This window comes from Argiope bruennichi, chromosome 3, assembly GCF_947563725.1.
Source record: "Argiope bruennichi chromosome 3, qqArgBrue1.1, whole genome shotgun sequence".
NCBI classification, from domain to species: Eukaryota; Metazoa; Arthropoda; class Arachnida; order Araneae; family Araneidae; genus Argiope; species Argiope bruennichi.
Window position 1 is genome coordinate 33,684,483 of NC_079153.1, and position 17,347 is coordinate 33,701,829.

Below are 17,347 nucleotides of genomic sequence, written 5' to 3' on the forward strand. Positions count from 1 at the left end.
AAGCCCAAATTATACTGTAAATAAACTTCTGTGAGATTTAATTTTTGAATATTTGGAATAGATCAACAATATCTAGTGGTGGAGCACCAAGCAACCCTGTGCCAACTGACACATCTGAAGAAGAAAATATTCCTGTAGGACTTGTAAAATGGAGGAATGCGGTTGAAAATTGTCGAACAGCAGCTCAGTTATCAATGTGTTTGAATTTTCTTGAGACTTGTACAGCATGGGATAAATCAATAATGCGAGCTGTAAGTTTTTTTTGTTTGTAGTACCTTTTTATCTTTTTTTGTGAAGGAAGTTTAAAAAATGAACTGATAATAAATATATAAATTGAAACTGATTTAAGGGCTTTTTTTTCGGTTTTTAATGATTAATAAGTCGCAAAAAAGGACACAAATTTTAAGTTTTACTGAAAAATTGATTCCATTTTGAAAGCTAAAAAGTTACTAAAACTATTATTCTTTTTTTTTTTTTTTTTTTAGTTTCAGCATGGGAATTTTTTTAGAAATTCATATGATGTGTCTCATTATCTTTGAGGCATATTAATTCATAAAATTGTTAATTAATATAGTAATAAGGACAATTCAATTGTGCAGCAAATATTTCCATATGTATGAAGCATCCCTCCTTTATGATTTTGAAAAGTGTTTGTATAGAAAACATGTTCAATGCATAAGATTTCAATCATCCTTTCATGCTTGAAACAGATATTCTGCTTTTTTGTATCAAGCAATTTCATTCAAAATAATAAAACATTTTCTGTTTTTATATTCTTTTGTTATTTTAAGTTTTATTTATTTAAATATAATAAATATTTATTTTTTACATATTTGTTTATGAAGTTTAATTTTTTGTCAATATTTGTATTTAAATTATGTTTATGTTTCTTAATTTACGTATATTAGATTTAATTTAAAGTAATTTTTAAAGAAGGTATAAAATATAAAAGAAATTTATATAATCATCTCTAAAGAATTCTCTTATGAATGCATTGCACAAAATGAGTGGTGTGTCCAAAAAAAAGGGCTAACACCTGCAGAAGAAACTTAATTTATAATTTTTTTAACAATAAAATTTAAACTATCAACCACTTCCATTTTTGGTGTTTTCCTTTTCATTTCAAAACATTTTAATAACATGCACTGGAAAATGTTAATATACACTGATGAATCAGAAAAACTGATACTGATCTAATATCTTGTGGAGTTCTGAGAAGCATAAGAACTGCAAAACGATGTAGCAAAGATTCAACTAATGCCTGAAGGTTGATGAAGGCAATTCATATCACGAAATTCGCAGTGTGGTCCACGAATTTATAGGAGTATGATTTAGTGGATATCTCTTCTGAACAGTACATTGTAAGGCATAATAAACATGTTCCATAATGTCTGTATCTGAAGATTTATGTAATCAACACAGGTGTCGAAATTCAAAAGAGTATTCCTGAAACCAACCGATAGCGATTTTTGAGGTAGGGCTGTCACATAGCCCTGGAATTGTTGAAATCCATTGGAATGTACAGTAGACATGAATACATATAGGTGATGCTCATATACCTGTCAGAGTTATCGCTTATTATGGATTATATATCACATTAAATGCACACACACCAAACAATCTCAGAGGTTCCACCATGTTGAACAGTCCCCAGTTGGCTTGGAAATTCCATGGATTCATGAAATTGCTTCTATGTCTATTCAATATAATTTGAAATTGGATTCTTCAGACAAGATAACATGTTTTGAGTCATCAATAATCCACTAGTGGTATTGGCAATTCAAAAAAAGCTGTTAAGTTTTGTGCTGTGCTGTCAGAATAGTACACAAGTGAGCCAAAAATCCCATATCAGTGATGGTCTGTTGAACAGCTTGAATGCTGATTCTTGTTGATATCTAGTATTGACAAACACTGCAGTTTTAGGAAGTGTTTCTTGTCTATCTCACTAATAATTTTCATCAGTCATTGATCGTCCCATTTTTTCAAGGCCTTTTTCCAGCCACACCAATGTTGGAGATTTGATGTTTTGCTGAAAATTTGATATTCACTGTATACTCATGCAATTGTGGCACTGAAAAATTCAAATTTCTTCACTACTTCAAAGATGCTTTTCCCCCCATCTCTAATGTATGCATGGATCTTAACACCACTTTCCAAATTGCTTAAATCTTGATAATCTGCTATTGAAGCAGCAAGAACTGAACTAACAGCTTTACCAGGTACCTATTATCTTATATAGGTGGTATTGTGCACCTGTACTAGTGTTTTGTTAATTTGCAATTCTAGTTATAAAAATGTTGTATAAGCTCAGTGTTCTGGTTGATCTTTTATTCATATTTCAAATTATCTTTCTTTTTTTATAGAGCTGTCAGTTTTGTCATAGTGGAGATAATGAAGAAAAACTCTTGCTATGTGATGGTTGTGACAAGGGATATCATACATATTGTTTTAAGGTGAATAAAATGTATACATTCAATATAAATATATTTCTTTGATTAGCAAGATGATGACTGAATGTATTTAAAATTATTAGTTGTTTCCTTAATCTGTAATAAGCATGTAATAATTTTATAATGGAATACAGTTTTTGTATTTCACTATAAAATTTAATTAAAATAGTAAAATATAACTATCTGATTTCTTAACAGTAACTCTGGAGTTTTATTTGAAAATGTACTTAGCTTTTTAAAAAATTATTCTTTCACTTTTTTTCAAGGGAATTTATAATTTTTTCACCATTATAAATCCAAATTTATAATGGTGATAATTGTTATCACCATTATAAATCCAAAATTATTTTAATATCTTATCATTTTACTGATTCTCCAATTGTACTATAAAAACATTTCCAGTTTTCCACCATTTAAAAGTTGCAGGTGGTTTCTTTTCTAATATTTATGTAATTCTATATAGATATTTAAGGCATTTTTAGCTAAGCTATATTAATAAGAATATATAATGTTATTTTTTAAACTCTGTAATATCCCCTGCATTTAAGTTTTATTATTTTGTGTTGATATTTATGTTATAAATTAATCACTATTGCAATTACTTTTTTTAATTGCAGCCTGTCATGGAAACAATACCAGAAGGTGATTGGTATTGCTTTGAATGTTTGAATAAGGTAAATATCTTTTAAATTTCTTTTTCATTTAAAAAATGAAAAGAAGTATAAAAGCTTATGAAATATAGAAATACAGCACACACAAAAATAATAGAAAAATGAGCTAATTTTTATTTTGTGCCTAATTTTTTTCATTCAGTTAAATAATATTAATAAATGTGCCCGTTTAAAAAAAAAGGGAAAAAAAAATCAATATAGTTCATCAGAAGAGGAAATATCATAATGGCCTTCCATGCATTTTTCAACCAACTTTTCTGTTTTCAATTTAATATTTTATTTTTATGATATATATTTCTGAGCACATTTTACTTAATTTCTATATTGAAATGTAAAACAAAATGAATATTAAATGCTACAGACACAGATGATATACCTAAAAATAGTCCACATAAAATGGTGAGACTTTTCCTATATATATATATATATATATATATATATATATATATATATATATATATATATAATATGTAATATAACATAAATATTTTGATATATTTTATCTTTGATTTTATACATAATTATCCTTTGTTAAAAAAAAACAATTTTTGATGGAATTGAAAAAAAAAAAAAAAAAAAAAGAAAAGAAAAGAAATTATCATGAATTCAAACATTATTTTAGCTAAGAAAACAAAGTTCCAAGTGTATGTTGCAATAAATAGGAATATAGTTCAATTAAAATATTTTAGATCTTAAATATCAGACAAATACTGTCAATATAAAATTGGTTATTTCCCCAATATTTGTCTTTTGTTAGAAATGTTTAAAAAAAAGGCGTTTTTAAGCAGTTTAAAAGAAAATATTTCATGTATATTTCATTCTAGGCTACTGGTGATAATGTTTGTGTTATTTGTGGAACTAAAGGCAAATTGATTGAATGCGAAACATGTCCCAAGACCTTTCATCTCAACTGTTTAGAACCCCCATTAGCAAAGTAAGATTATCATTTGTTTTAGTCCTTTTTTTAACAACCATTTTTTGACTTCTATGTAATACATGTCATTTCTCAGTAAGTATTTTGCTCCCAATAAATTGTTGGAATTTTTAAGTCCAGTAATATGCTGTAACTTTATTAATACATTTGTAAATTTATGTCTGCTGATTTTTAAATATAAATCTAATTTTTCCCCTTCAAAATTGTTTTCAGGATGCCAAAAGGAAAGTGGTATTGCTCTGGCTGCAATTTAACAAGGGTAAGACAAATATTTTTTTTTATAAACAAAAGGCAATGTAATTATTAATTCTTACTTTTTCTTACCTTTTATATACATGTTATATTTGATAGCCAAAGAAATCCAAAAAGAGTAATGCCAATAAAGAAAAAGAAACTCCCAAGGAAAAGGAAACAAAGGAAACTGCAGAAAAAACTCCCAAAAAAGCAGAATCTACTTCAACATCCAAATCGAAAAGTTCAGAAAAGAAGAAAAAGGAAGAAAAAAAGAAAGAACCTGAACCTGTAGGAAATGTTGATTTAGCTCCATGCAGGTAAAATTTCTGCATATTTGAATAAATAATATATTTGCATGTAAAAAAAATTAATTTCCTTTAAGTACATATTTTTTAGTTGTCTTTAAAAAATATTTTAATTTATCACTTTTTAAATTATATGTATATTTTTTTTTCGTTTAGCACAATTCTGGAAGAAATGCAGAAACATGAAGATGCATGGCCCTTTTTAACTCCTGTTAACACTAAACAGTTCCCAACATACCGCAAAGTCATTAAAAAGCCTATGGACATGCAAACGATGAAGAACAAACTTGAAGCTGGACAGTGAGTTTCCTTTTCTCTTATTGATTTTGGTTCTTTTAAATGATTAAGAAAGTAAAACCATGAGCACAACATATCTATTGTACATTTGACAAATAACAATTGACTACAAGATTAACTTATTTAATGTAATTATATCAACTCCTAATTAAAACTTTATGCTGTACATCATTTAAAAAAATATCATTATATATTTCATTACAATGCCAGCCAAATATTAATCGGCAGAGATTATACCAAATATCTTATCTTGTATTGATAAATAACCAGTTATAATCTATGCAGCCTATTGGCTAAAAGTATTGTAATATGAATTTCTACATAATTGCTTTAAAAAATTGGCCCCTGAATGAACCAGATGCTTATTATTGTAGTTTTCCAATTGTTTGTTGCCATTTCTTTTTAAATTATTTTAAAATAAATTATACTATAGTTAAATTCCTCCTTCCATTATTTTTCAAAAGTGTTGGGAATCAGATGCGGAATGTATTAAAAAAACAGTGGCTTGATTTCATAGTTACTTCCTACCAAACAATAGCAGCATTTAAAAAAAAATCCATTTAAGAATCTTACTTTGTTATTGCTTAAATATTTAATGCATAAAAATTATATGAAAAAAAATTGCACAGTTGCATGCAAATTTTGTTAATGATGATTATGTTAATAATGTTTTTTCTTATAATACTTTTCCATTAGCATAGCACTAGTGTTCATGCCCCAAAATCTGATGCAAATATTTTGCAACTTTTTATATTGCACTCTTTACTGTCAATAATATTTGTTAACAATATATTAATCAATATTTTAATTTGGGGATAACTGTTTTCCACGCTGACTTGGAACAAGTATTGCTTGCTTTGTGTCATTAATGGCTCCTACATTTATCTATTATTTACACTACATTAGTACCAATATTTAGCAACAATTAACAACATTATTTTAGCTTGGCAGTTATTAGTGACATGGTAATATAGATAAGTAACATTTTTATTTTTGCTAAGCCATAAAATTTTCTTTGTAAATTGATTCATTGAATATTTACTTATCTTAGGTATATACATTTTTAGTCTAAGTAATGCAAGGTATTCTAGAGTGTTGAAAAGTATCTTAAAAATATTATACATCTTTATTTTACCAAAGACCATATGTTGCATAATCTTTATGTAGTTGTAGTTATATAAAATAACTGTGTAAAAAAAATATAAATAATAAAAATATTAATAAAATTTTTTTTTATTCAGAGTTATAAAATTTGGAACTGTTAATTTTAAATTCAAATTTAATATTATACTGTATGTAATATTTAATTAAATATTAAACTTTTTAACATTAATTGAAAAACATAAAATTTTAAATATTGCTAATATGCAATATCTTGCAATGATAATTTATAATGTAGTGATACTGCTGCCTCTTTACATACCTCGCATTTTCAAACAAAAAAAAGTTTGTAAATGAATTTTAAATATTTTGAAATACATTTCAATAAATCAAATTAAAAATTTAAGAAGTTGTATCAATTACACTTGTAGTTTTTAAATTTTTTAGAAGAATTAATTTTGAAGACCATCATTTTTTCACATAAAAAAATGAAATAATTTTCAATTTTGATTTTAAATTAAATATTTAACTGTTTAGCATTTGTAGGAATGCAAATTGAAAGATGAAATTTGTACAGTATGTATACTATAAATGTCACACTTTTCCATAAGAAATATTCCTTAAACTTCAATGAATTTTAGGTATAAGTGCCGAGAAGATTTTGCTAATGATGCCCGTCTGATATTCGACAACTGTGAAACTTTCAATGAAGATGAGTCCCCCGTTGGCCAAGCCGGTCACTCAATGCGGGCCTTCTTCGAAAGCCGATGGTCTGAGTTGTGTAGCACATGATAGTCCTTTCTGAATCCAACATGTGCTGGAAAATCAAGGGAACTGAGTGCTGCCCTGATCACGTCAAAAGTGCCTGTAAAGAACACTGCAAGTGGATGCACATCTGTAAACTCATTGTATTCTCATTTTTATATCAAGTCGCACAAACACTAGATGTGTTTTAAGGCATTGTAAATGGTTGGTATCATCGACTCACCTTTTCATCACTTAATTTATACTTATTTAAAATCGATCTGTGTATTTCCCCTCCAGACCTTCACACAGTGTGTTATTGTCCATTTGTTTTTTGTATTTTTTAGAACAATTGTGTAACTATTTTTTCACTGTTTGTAAACTTGTTATACTTATTATTATTATTTTTAGAGTGGAACACTGAGCCCAAGCAGAGTGTGATTTTCCACTCTTCCCGACCTTAAGTTATGTGGGTTAAATTAAACATTGCTCAAAATGTCTTTGATTATTGATCTTTCAGAACTTCCCTGGCGAATGTGATTCGTTTCGGGTTCATTTTTGTGTGTCCAAAAATAAAAAAAGAAATGTTCATTTGTATGTTTTTTAAGAAGTTCTATGTGTCCAATACTCTCCATAGTGTAATTTCAGGGAAACTGTTTGGTCTTTCTATAACTAAGCACTACATGAATACTCAGAGTGAAATTTAATCTGTTTTGAGCACACTCAAAGCAAGGCTTCAGAACTTAGTTACTCAACGCATATGAATCAAATAAAATGAATTTTTTTGTTCCAGAGTATGGTTGATTCACTCTCCTGGCTGAATGATGCTGGACCCGTAAAATATCCTCAGTGTAAAAATGAAAATTAAAGCTATTTCTTGAATTTGTACTGTAGCATTTGTACATTACTATTGACCCATAACTTGAACCACAACTATCGAACATGTTTTTTGCCATGTGAATTCCCCGGTGATGTAATTGATTGCATTAAATATTGATTTATATAAGAAGTGCATGCTTATTGAAAAACATCTCGTGAGAAATTATTCAATCCAATATTTAATTGGAAACTTGTATAATCTGTTAATTTTTAAAAATGTGTGTATTTTGTAAGCCTATATGTGCATAGAATTATTAAAAAAAAATAAAAAAAAACTTTTCAAGCTATAATAATTTTTACTTTTAAATCTTTTAGTTGCAACCTTTAAATTTTTAGACTTTTTGCTCTTATGATGTATATATGACTGTTAAAAACGTATTTGTAACTCAGGAAAAGATTTTAGAATTGCGAAGTTATTGAATTTTGTTTCCCCGCTTTTAAATGGGCCGTTTCTCGCACTTTGTCTCTCATGTGTTATTTTTATACTGCCATACATATACCTTGCTTAGTGTTTCTTGTCTGAATATCTAAAAGGTATATCCCTTACTAGTGGAACATCTTAACTTAATTGCATCCACAAGCAGAATAATTTGTGTACCATTAACAAAATATTCGCTTGCAGATACGAATAGGTTGAATGGTGTTGACATTAGTAGACCATGAGATTATTTACCTGCTTAAAAATCGGTCTTTCATTTTGTTCGTTATCAAAAGTGCATTTTTTATCATTTCTTGAATCATTTATAGCAATAAGCTTCTATCTGTTATTATATGTTATTGACTTAACATAACTTATTTAAATATTTTTAAATGCTCCTAGATAATGAAGTGTTCTATTGTTTAACGTCAATTCCGATTCCTTTCGAGACTTGTAGCAAATGTCAGAGCATTCTGTGTTTTATGTGACATGCAATAATTGCATTTTATGTGCACTCACCTAGTGAGTTTCGATTCGTTGTGGCTTTCTACGTCTGCTTGTTTAGTATGTACACCTTGGCTTAAAGCCAGTTAGTTTTAAAAGTAAGCCATGTTTTATATTTTGAAGTCCATGTACAAAGTACCTTGTATCAGTGTGTTGATGGAAACAAATTTTGGGTAATGCTATTCCACTCATCCATAAGAGACAAACTTCTGCACCAGACAGTGTCTTCAAAGATGAACTATACCTCTAAAACATAACCCGGGACGGCTCTTCTCACTTAATCTATGTTGTTAAGTGATTAGTTTTTAGGTTGTGACATCAGAAAAAAAAAATAATCGCCAGAATTTGTCTCAATAGTTATTGTATAATTTGTATAAGATAATAAAACATAAAATTCCTTTGGCTCAGTGAATCTTTTGGTCTTGTTTATTTCTTCAGCTTCATCACACCTCTCATAAGCTCAAGCTTTTCACAAATGCAGATTTTTTTTCCCCTTCCATTTAGATAATATAAAACATTTTTGTAAGTTTAATATTCTGCATTTGAAATATAGAGAAATAAAAAGTATTTCTTTATTCGAATATTGAATTTCAATGCATGATGGCATTCTAATAAAAGTATAATTTCTAGCAATACAATAGAATAATTAGTTTCGTTAACTGTTTTCACAATAAATTACATACTAATTGACTTTTCATAAAGTACCTTCCTCCATAAAATCTTGTTTAAAATTACTTAAAAAAAATGCGAGTACTTTTGTTGCTTCATATATTGTTTCTCTCTGTATACAGTTATTCTATGTCTTTTGGCAAGCATAATTCTCTTGCTTTACTATTTTTCAACATTTTTGATGCATAGTTGCATATCAAACAATAATACTTTTTCAAAATTTTTAAATTCAATCAAGGAGGCATGCATTAAACATAAAATAACATATAACACAAAGTCAAAAGCTATGCAATAATTAAAATTTAAGTAGCAGAATTAGTAAAGCTATGATAAATATTCTCAAGAAAGGCATTAAATAATAGCATAGTGTAATATAACACTGTATGGAAAGTTATAATATACAAACTTTTATAAACGTGATTATCAAAAATGGTTTTGAATGCCTTATAAAGCAATGAAAGAAAATACTGAAAGCCACCATTTAAATTTTTTTTTTTAATCTTTAATTTTTTCTCTATGCAAAAATGTTAAAGATATAACTTTCTTTTCAATTTATTTATATAAAAATATCATTTTCTGTAAACACAATACTATCTATTTGTTCTTTCAGAAAAAGCTGCAAAAGTAAACAGACAACAGCTTTTGACAGAATGAAATTTGCAGCATAGCATGTTTTTTAATTCATGTCACCTTTACTGTTAAGTCTGGAATTGCCAAATAAATAACTATATCACTTACATAATCACAAATTAAAATGCACATTTTTGATAAAAATTTGATTTATTAAATTGGTCAAAGAATCATACAACAAACAGTTCATACAATGAATGTATTTAAAAGAGCAGAAAAATTTAAATAAATGATATTTCTAAATTACTTTGTTCAAAATCACCTGGCTTTACGTAGAATAAAATACACAAAGTAGGGGGAGGGGGAATTGAAAATGACTACATCACTTTTTATATGATAAGGTTTGAATTTCAAATGAATTTTTATATAAACAGTAACAATTATTTAAAATAGCGTAAATAGCAATGTTCTAAATTATCTATAAAGGGAAAAATTAATATTTGGAGAATTTGATTCTTTTAATAATATAAATATTTCTGTACATATATTAATATAAGACTTTATTTCATTGTTTATAGTTTTTGATGATTATTAACAAGACACTGAGAAGTAGGATATTCCATTTCACATCATATATTCCATAATATTTGCATTGCGCATTTTCAGGAAGATATAAAGTAAAGAAGCTATTGATAATTTTAAGAAAAAAGTGCAATCTCAAATCTTCAAGTTGCATGATTGGTTTAAAATTATCAAACTTCTCACTATTTGAAACTAATGGCACAGGTTTTGAATATTTCAAAAATATAATGCGAGTATTTCTGACAACTTAAATTTAAGTAAGATGAATGCTGTGTTGAAAATTTGATTAATTATTCGTGAATTTCATTTCTAATTAAGAAATTAAAGGTATTTTTTCCAGTTCACCAGAATATGGCAAATTCGGTAACATTTTCATTCGAATTTGGAGAAAAGAAATTAAGAAGTTGGCAAGAATTGATTTTAATAATAATAATTTTAAAAAAAAAGATTAGTAATATTTTGCTAAGTTTTTTTTCTTTTATACATGTTTCTACTTTTTTTCCCCTCATGTAAATTAAATCTTAAATAAACCTCAGTATATGGAGGGGAAAATAAAAAAATAATAATAAAAAGTTAAATAATAATAATAAAAGATTAAATATTAAGATGTTTTTTGAATTGTGTAAATCATGCATTAAAGAATTTTTAGCAGCAAAGAATTGTATAATATTTGATTCAAAATATTAAACGATTTTATTCAAGATTTATAAATAAGTTGATATTTAGGAAACATATTTAAATAAACAAAAGGTTATTTATTCGAATTTTCAGATATATCTATACAAGAAAAATGAATTAAAAAATGTTATAAAACTAAGATTTCAATTTTGATAAAAGAGCATCTGCCTACTTAATATTTAAGTAATCAGATTTTTCGAAAATTGGTTGCCCTAAAAGAAATTTTGAAAAAGAAAAAGGGAGAAAAAAAAAAAAAAACTTTTGGAATTTTTAAAATAATAATAAAAAGGACTCAAAATACTTATTTTGCGTATGTGAGGGCAGAGCTATTTAATGTTTGAGTCTTGGTGATCTCGATCATACAATAACATCTTTCCTATGCATTAAGTTGACACGCATTCAATATAAGGAAATGCTAATATTTCGTGATTTGGCCATGTTTTAAAATTGCAAAATTCAACAATCATGTAGCTTCAAAACAGAATGTTGATTCATGTCCATTCTGTTTCTGGATATTTAAGATTAGAATTCATTTACTTTAAAAGTTCTGAAAATAAATTATTAAATTTTATTATATTTTAAATTCTATGCTTACTAAATAAGCAACAATTTGTGGTATGCATTCTAATACAATCATAGAAGTGAATGGCTTAATTTTATCAGATGCACATAAATAACTTATGATGCATTTTGTATTTTGGGAAAGATGAAATAATAATAACACCGGGAAAATTAAATTTTCATCAAGTGAACAAGGCATGTCAAAATATTTCAAGCAAGTGAACACAGTTATCTGTTCTTTGATTTCTTTTTTAAATCAGAAAAACTTAAAGTTTTTAGCATTTTTTCAGTTTAAAATGTAAGTCATATAAAAAGACAAAAACAATTAATAAAATAAAAATACAGAGTGCTTGAAAATTCTTTATCTGTCTGAAAATAATTTTCAGAGGTTAAGAATAATATATTGTTTCACAATTATATTCTCACATTTGGTAAGAAATCCTAAAAACACATTTCCATTGATAATTTAAGGAGAAATAATCCCAAAATTACAACTTCAAAGTAAAATTCAATTTCACTATTTAAATATTAAAAGTCAAATCGTGATACTAAAAATTTAAATTTTGAAAACTTATTTGGCTCTAAAATTATGTTTAAAAAAGAAGTAAAAGTTTTAAAATTCTTCACTAAATATAATTTTCCGGCAGGCACTGAGCAATTAGAAGAAATATTTATTTATTTTCTGATAAGTAATATTAAGCTCAATATTAATTACCAAAACAAGGCATAGTTTAGCAAAAAAAAAAAGTTTTTCCCACTGTAAATTAACACTAAGATAATTAATATCTCGCACTCTGTATTTTTCAGTTGGAAAAAAAAAAAAAAAAAAGCACATGAACGAAAATAATTGTTAATAAAATCACCAGAGAGAGACAGTTAAAAAATATTAAGTAATTTTTAAAAATATTTAAAAAACAATTAATATATATATATATTACACATTCCATTTGTACCATTTGCTCACAACATTAATTAAATGTCTCGAGAACAACACCGATGAAACAAAACTAGACACAGAACATATAATCAACATAATTAAAAGTAATCTAAAATGTTCAAATACCCACCATTTCATAATTATTTAACAGCATAGTTCATTTTTGAAAATATATTATAATACAGCATTTGTAACTTTTCTTGTTAAATGCTTTGAATTTGTTTTCAGTTTCTTCTCGAAATTTCTCCAATATATGAGAGCCTTATCAAGATCTCACATGGATTTAGAGTCCTTGGTTCTCTTGTAACTTTGTCCGTGACCATCTGGTGCACACTTACCAGATGTTTTAAGAAAGCACCATGGGTAAATTTGTATTAAAAATTTAGATTAAATTTCATCTTTCTAAATAGTGATAGAGGATAGTCAATAGTGCTAGGACTACTATCCAGTTGGAGGTGAGGCACATGCTACAACAAGGCAGTTCGTCGTAGTGGTACTTCTTGTCAGAAGACGCATAGTAAGATTTCACTGAATCTGGTTGGCAGTTGACGTCATTCTCCTAAAAGGGAAAAGAAATCTTATGAAACAAATAATCACAGAGATAGGTCACAATTAGGGATTGCAATACCAGACCAAAATTTCAATACCGGTATTCGGTATTTTCTAAATCTTATTACCGGTTTTAATACCGGTATTAGAAATTTTAGAAAAAGAAAGAAAACACAGGTGTTTCTTTGTTTTATTTGTCAGTTTTGTTAGAGTGTAAATATCACAAAAAATAATTTGTAACTTATAAATTATAACAGTATATAATCACAAAAAAGTAAAGGAACATCTTATTTATTTAAATCACAAAAAAAGTGTAAATATCACTATTCAGTCTGTGGTACTATTACAAATTTTTGAAATGTGATCGTAAAAAAAAACATAATGTATCAATTGTACTGTCATTAAGCCTGAAAAGTAATTTTGTGTAAAAATTACCAGCTGTCGAAAACCCTCTTTCGGCATCTACGCTAGCTGGTGGTACTGTTAGCAATGCTTTTAGCAATGTTTTTTTGAAGTATTTACCTCTAAATCCCTCATCTTCGAATAAATCGATTTCTCGTCGGATAGTTTTGGATATAGTTGATTTCTGTATTGTATTTTGGTTCGTTGAAATTTTTTTATTTATCGCTAATTCTAATTTTTGTTCAAGAGACAATTCCTTTTCACTATCGATAGTAGTGACATAATCTTCGATAATTGAACCGAATTCTTCTGAATGTGGATAGGTTTGTGGGTAAACAATTTTAAGAAAATTTACTCTAAACTTAATCAGATTGGAACTGGTTATTTTCTTTTCTTCTTTTTCATTTTCATTTTAAAAATCATTATAATTATGTAAATACCATAAGACATTTTCTATTTCGGTATGCCTTTCTTCTGTGCGATTTTTCAATGTAATATAGAATTCTTTAGATAGTGATGTGTGCTGTTCTTTCAGTGACTGCAACATGAAATTTATTGTTGCATTAGCTGTTATTAGAATCTCTCCGACATAATGCCTCAATAGTCAGTTTTATTGGAAGTAGAGCTGATATAGTTCTGGATATTAAGTCGAATTCACTATCTGAAAAAATAATTTACAGGTATAAGTCGATTATTATTTTTTGGATTGGATTTCTCAGTTTCAAAAATCGTTCCATCATTAGGAGTAAACTATTCCAACGTGTTTTAGAATCTAATATTAACATATATTCTGTTTTATTTTCAGTTAGTATATATTTTAGTAATATATCCTTTTTTATAGGGGAACGTTTAAATATCTTAACAATTTTTCGAACTTTATAAATTATAGGAAGCAATTCTTGATAGATTAATATTTCATCGTCATTAGCAATATCTTCTTCAACACTTACATTGTCATTATCTTCATTGTCATTATCTTCATTGTCAATATCACTCTCACTTTTACTCTCTTCAAAGTTGGAATCGTAAGTTTCTATATCCACAGTATTTGGATTCTTCTGTTCTTTATTTTTTTGGTATGATGATTTGGTATATTACCCCCTAATTGAATCCATGTGCATAGCACAACTGCTGATTTGCACCAATCAACTTTCCAACTTTTTTCATAATTGTTGCTCCATCAGTCGTTATGGATACAATATTTTCTTTCAGGGATAATCCATGTTTCGCTCATTTAGATTTAAGCAATTAATCAAGCCATTCATTAGCTAATTAATTTCGTCCGTTACGGAGACGTATACATAACAACAAAAATGTATACTATTTTGCTATGTTCGCGATCCCTGAACATATAGTGGAGACCGTTTTAAAAATTTCTAGTAAATACCGAAAAACCGGTATTTAAACGTGTGAATACCGGTGTTACAAAATTGTACAAATGGCTCAAAATACCGGTGTTCGGTATCCCGGTATACCGGTATTGCAATCCCTAGTCAAAATGCATTTGTTTGCATTGAAAAAATGTGAATCACACACAGTTTAGTGAATGTGAATCACACGCAGTTTAGTGAAAATGTAAATCGCACGCAATATTTAGATTAGAATATCAACATGAAATACAAATGTTCTTGGAAAATTCTTTTCTCTTTAACAATCAAAAATATTTTCAATAGCTGAATAGTTTTCTCAAAGATATTAGCATATCATATATGAATATTAATCCAAAGATAAACATATAGTATAATGTAATACATATATCATACTTGTATTATGTAATATATATACAGTGCATGATGAAATATGCATTGTAGTACAAAATAAGACAGTGCACATTGTTCAGTAATTTGCTTCACAATTTGTGTGAATATGGATCGTTACGAGATAATAGACATAGTGAGGGCAGGCCACGAGTGACTTTAACTCCCAGGATGGAAGAAAATGTGTTGGATACCGTTAGAAGGAGTCCGAGTGCCAGCGTACATCCGTCGCTACTGCCGTTGGAGGATCTCGGAATAGTTTTCATCGTGTTTACTCACACCCATACCATATGCAAAGCGTACATTTACTGCTCCCCGCAGATTATCCTCATCGTGAACGTTTTGCTCGGTGATATCTCGATCAATGTTGCCATGAGGCGAATTTTTCACCCTACGTTTTAATGACAGAAGAAGCGTACTAAACGCGAGATGGGATGGCATTGTGGACCCATTATGGCAGATGTGTTCGTGGTCATTCGAATCAGGTGTTTGGTCACCGATGGATTGGTCTTGGTGGACAGGTTGCCTGGCCACCACGCTCTCCTGAATTAAACAGCATCGATTTCTTTCTTTCGGGTGCACTGAAAAGTGCTGTGTACGCAACACCTGTGGATTCAAAAATGGATCTGTTGCAAGAATCGTCTGTGCTGCTGCGGATATCCAACAAAATCCGGGTGTATTTGAGAGAATTCACCAGTCTATGCTCCGACGGTGTAAAACAATGGTGGAAACTTTGAACACCTTTTGTGACATTTTCAAATATCATGTATCACAGCACATGTAACATCTTTGACCAATAAACATTTCAGATTATCTCAATCTGGTGTCTCTTCATTTCTTATACCTGTCATACTACTTTCCCATGGCGTTTCCGACCACAGGTTCCTATGCAAATCTGAATCCTTGTGATGTACCCTACCTCCCCTTAAAGTTTGACCCAATATTTATGGGACACCCTGTATATATTATATATATATGCAGAATTTTCAACAAGATTTGATTGTTGCATCGCTTTTATTGTTTACGTCAAATATTTAATTCCTTAGCTTTTCTCCTATTGCTGAAAGCTAAGGGAGAAGAATTCTGTTTACTATCTGTGTAGTTCACATAAGAAATAAAAAACAATAAAGCATTACGTATGAATGAAATATTATGAATGAAGAAAAATGAAGTATTACAAATGTAGCAACACAGTATCGCGAAAGTAAAAAGAATATTACCTTTTTAATAGCATTGTGATGTCATGGGATTTTAATAAGAAGATTCTGATGCGCAATAAACATAATATATATTTAAGACCATCAAAACAACGCGGTTTTGATGTTTCTCAACATCAAATAATACATAAAAGATTTAATTGGAAGTAAACATAAATCATTTTATCGGAGAATCCATTGCTCACTTAAAGTGGCTAATAATTCAATAAGAAGTGAAGGCAACTTTTCAGTCAGTATCATATTACAGATGAATTTTTGTAATATAGGCATTGAATTTTTCGAAGTGAATGAATGAAATGCACACAATGCAGAAACTCACCCCACAAATCTCGTGACAAGGAGGGCAGACGATGGTGCCGATGTGCAGCCAGCCTTGGAAAAATATCTGGATCTTCAGCTGCTGACCCATGTGGAAGCACGTATAAGTATGGTTGGCCACGATCACATGCAAGTGCCCGTTCCTGCATTCGTACTATCAACATAAAAGATCATTTTTAAAAATCAAGAAGAATAGAGGAAAAAAATATTCAGATAAAACTTTTATCAATAAAAAATGAAAGTATAATGGAAGATTTCATTTTCACTTTAAATTCATTCATTATTAGCTAAGGCACGACATTTGGCAGCTCATTTTGAATAAATTAAAGATAATTCACTGTTTCTCGATATTTATAGTTTATCACAATTTTTGACTGAAATGCTTAGTTTAGACATATAAAAATCAGTGCAATCGGAATAGATGTCCATGAAACTTTCTCGTATAATCTCGAGTAAAGAATTTTAAAAAAAATTTGTTTTTGGATTTGTGCCTGTTTGGGAACATAATATCTCAAAAACGCTTGCAGCGAAACGGATGAAAACAATTATACAAAATTTATATGTGTTTTA

General features: G+C 28.5%; 2 protein-coding genes across 14 annotated transcripts in view; one reads left to right on the top strand and one right to left on the bottom strand.

Annotated features, from left to right (window-relative positions):
• Positions 1-8,949, top strand: part of LOC129964285 (bromodomain adjacent to zinc finger domain protein 2B-like) — a 114,832-nt gene extending 105,883 nt beyond the window's left edge. For all 13 annotated transcript variants that reach the window (XM_056079047.1, XM_056079041.1, XM_056079040.1 and 10 more), the window contains 8 exons: positions 62-251; positions 2,364-2,453; positions 3,068-3,124; positions 3,946-4,055; positions 4,269-4,314; positions 4,407-4,606; positions 4,751-4,894; positions 6,634-8,949. In XM_056079047.1, the coding sequence (XP_055935022.1) occupies positions 62-251; positions 2,364-2,453; positions 3,068-3,124; positions 3,946-4,055; positions 4,269-4,314; positions 4,407-4,606; positions 4,751-4,894; positions 6,634-6,784 (988 nt within the window). In that variant the 3' untranslated portion in view covers positions 6,785-8,949. The remainder of the gene's footprint in view (positions 1-61; positions 252-2,363; positions 2,454-3,067; positions 3,125-3,945; positions 4,056-4,268; positions 4,315-4,406; positions 4,607-4,750; positions 4,895-6,633) is intronic.
• A 3,204-nt stretch (positions 8,950-12,153) lies between these two features.
• The window catches only part of LOC129963050 (leishmanolysin-like peptidase), a 299,490-nt gene continuing 294,296 nt past the window's right edge, over positions 12,154-17,347 (bottom strand). The window contains exons 17-18 of the mRNA XM_056077072.1: positions 16,779-16,931; positions 12,154-13,093 (exon numbers count right to left, since the gene is read on the bottom strand). Of these exons, the coding sequence (XP_055933047.1) occupies positions 12,929-13,093; positions 16,779-16,931 (318 nt within the window). The 3' untranslated portion in view covers positions 12,154-12,928. The remainder of the gene's footprint in view (positions 13,094-16,778; positions 16,932-17,347) is intronic.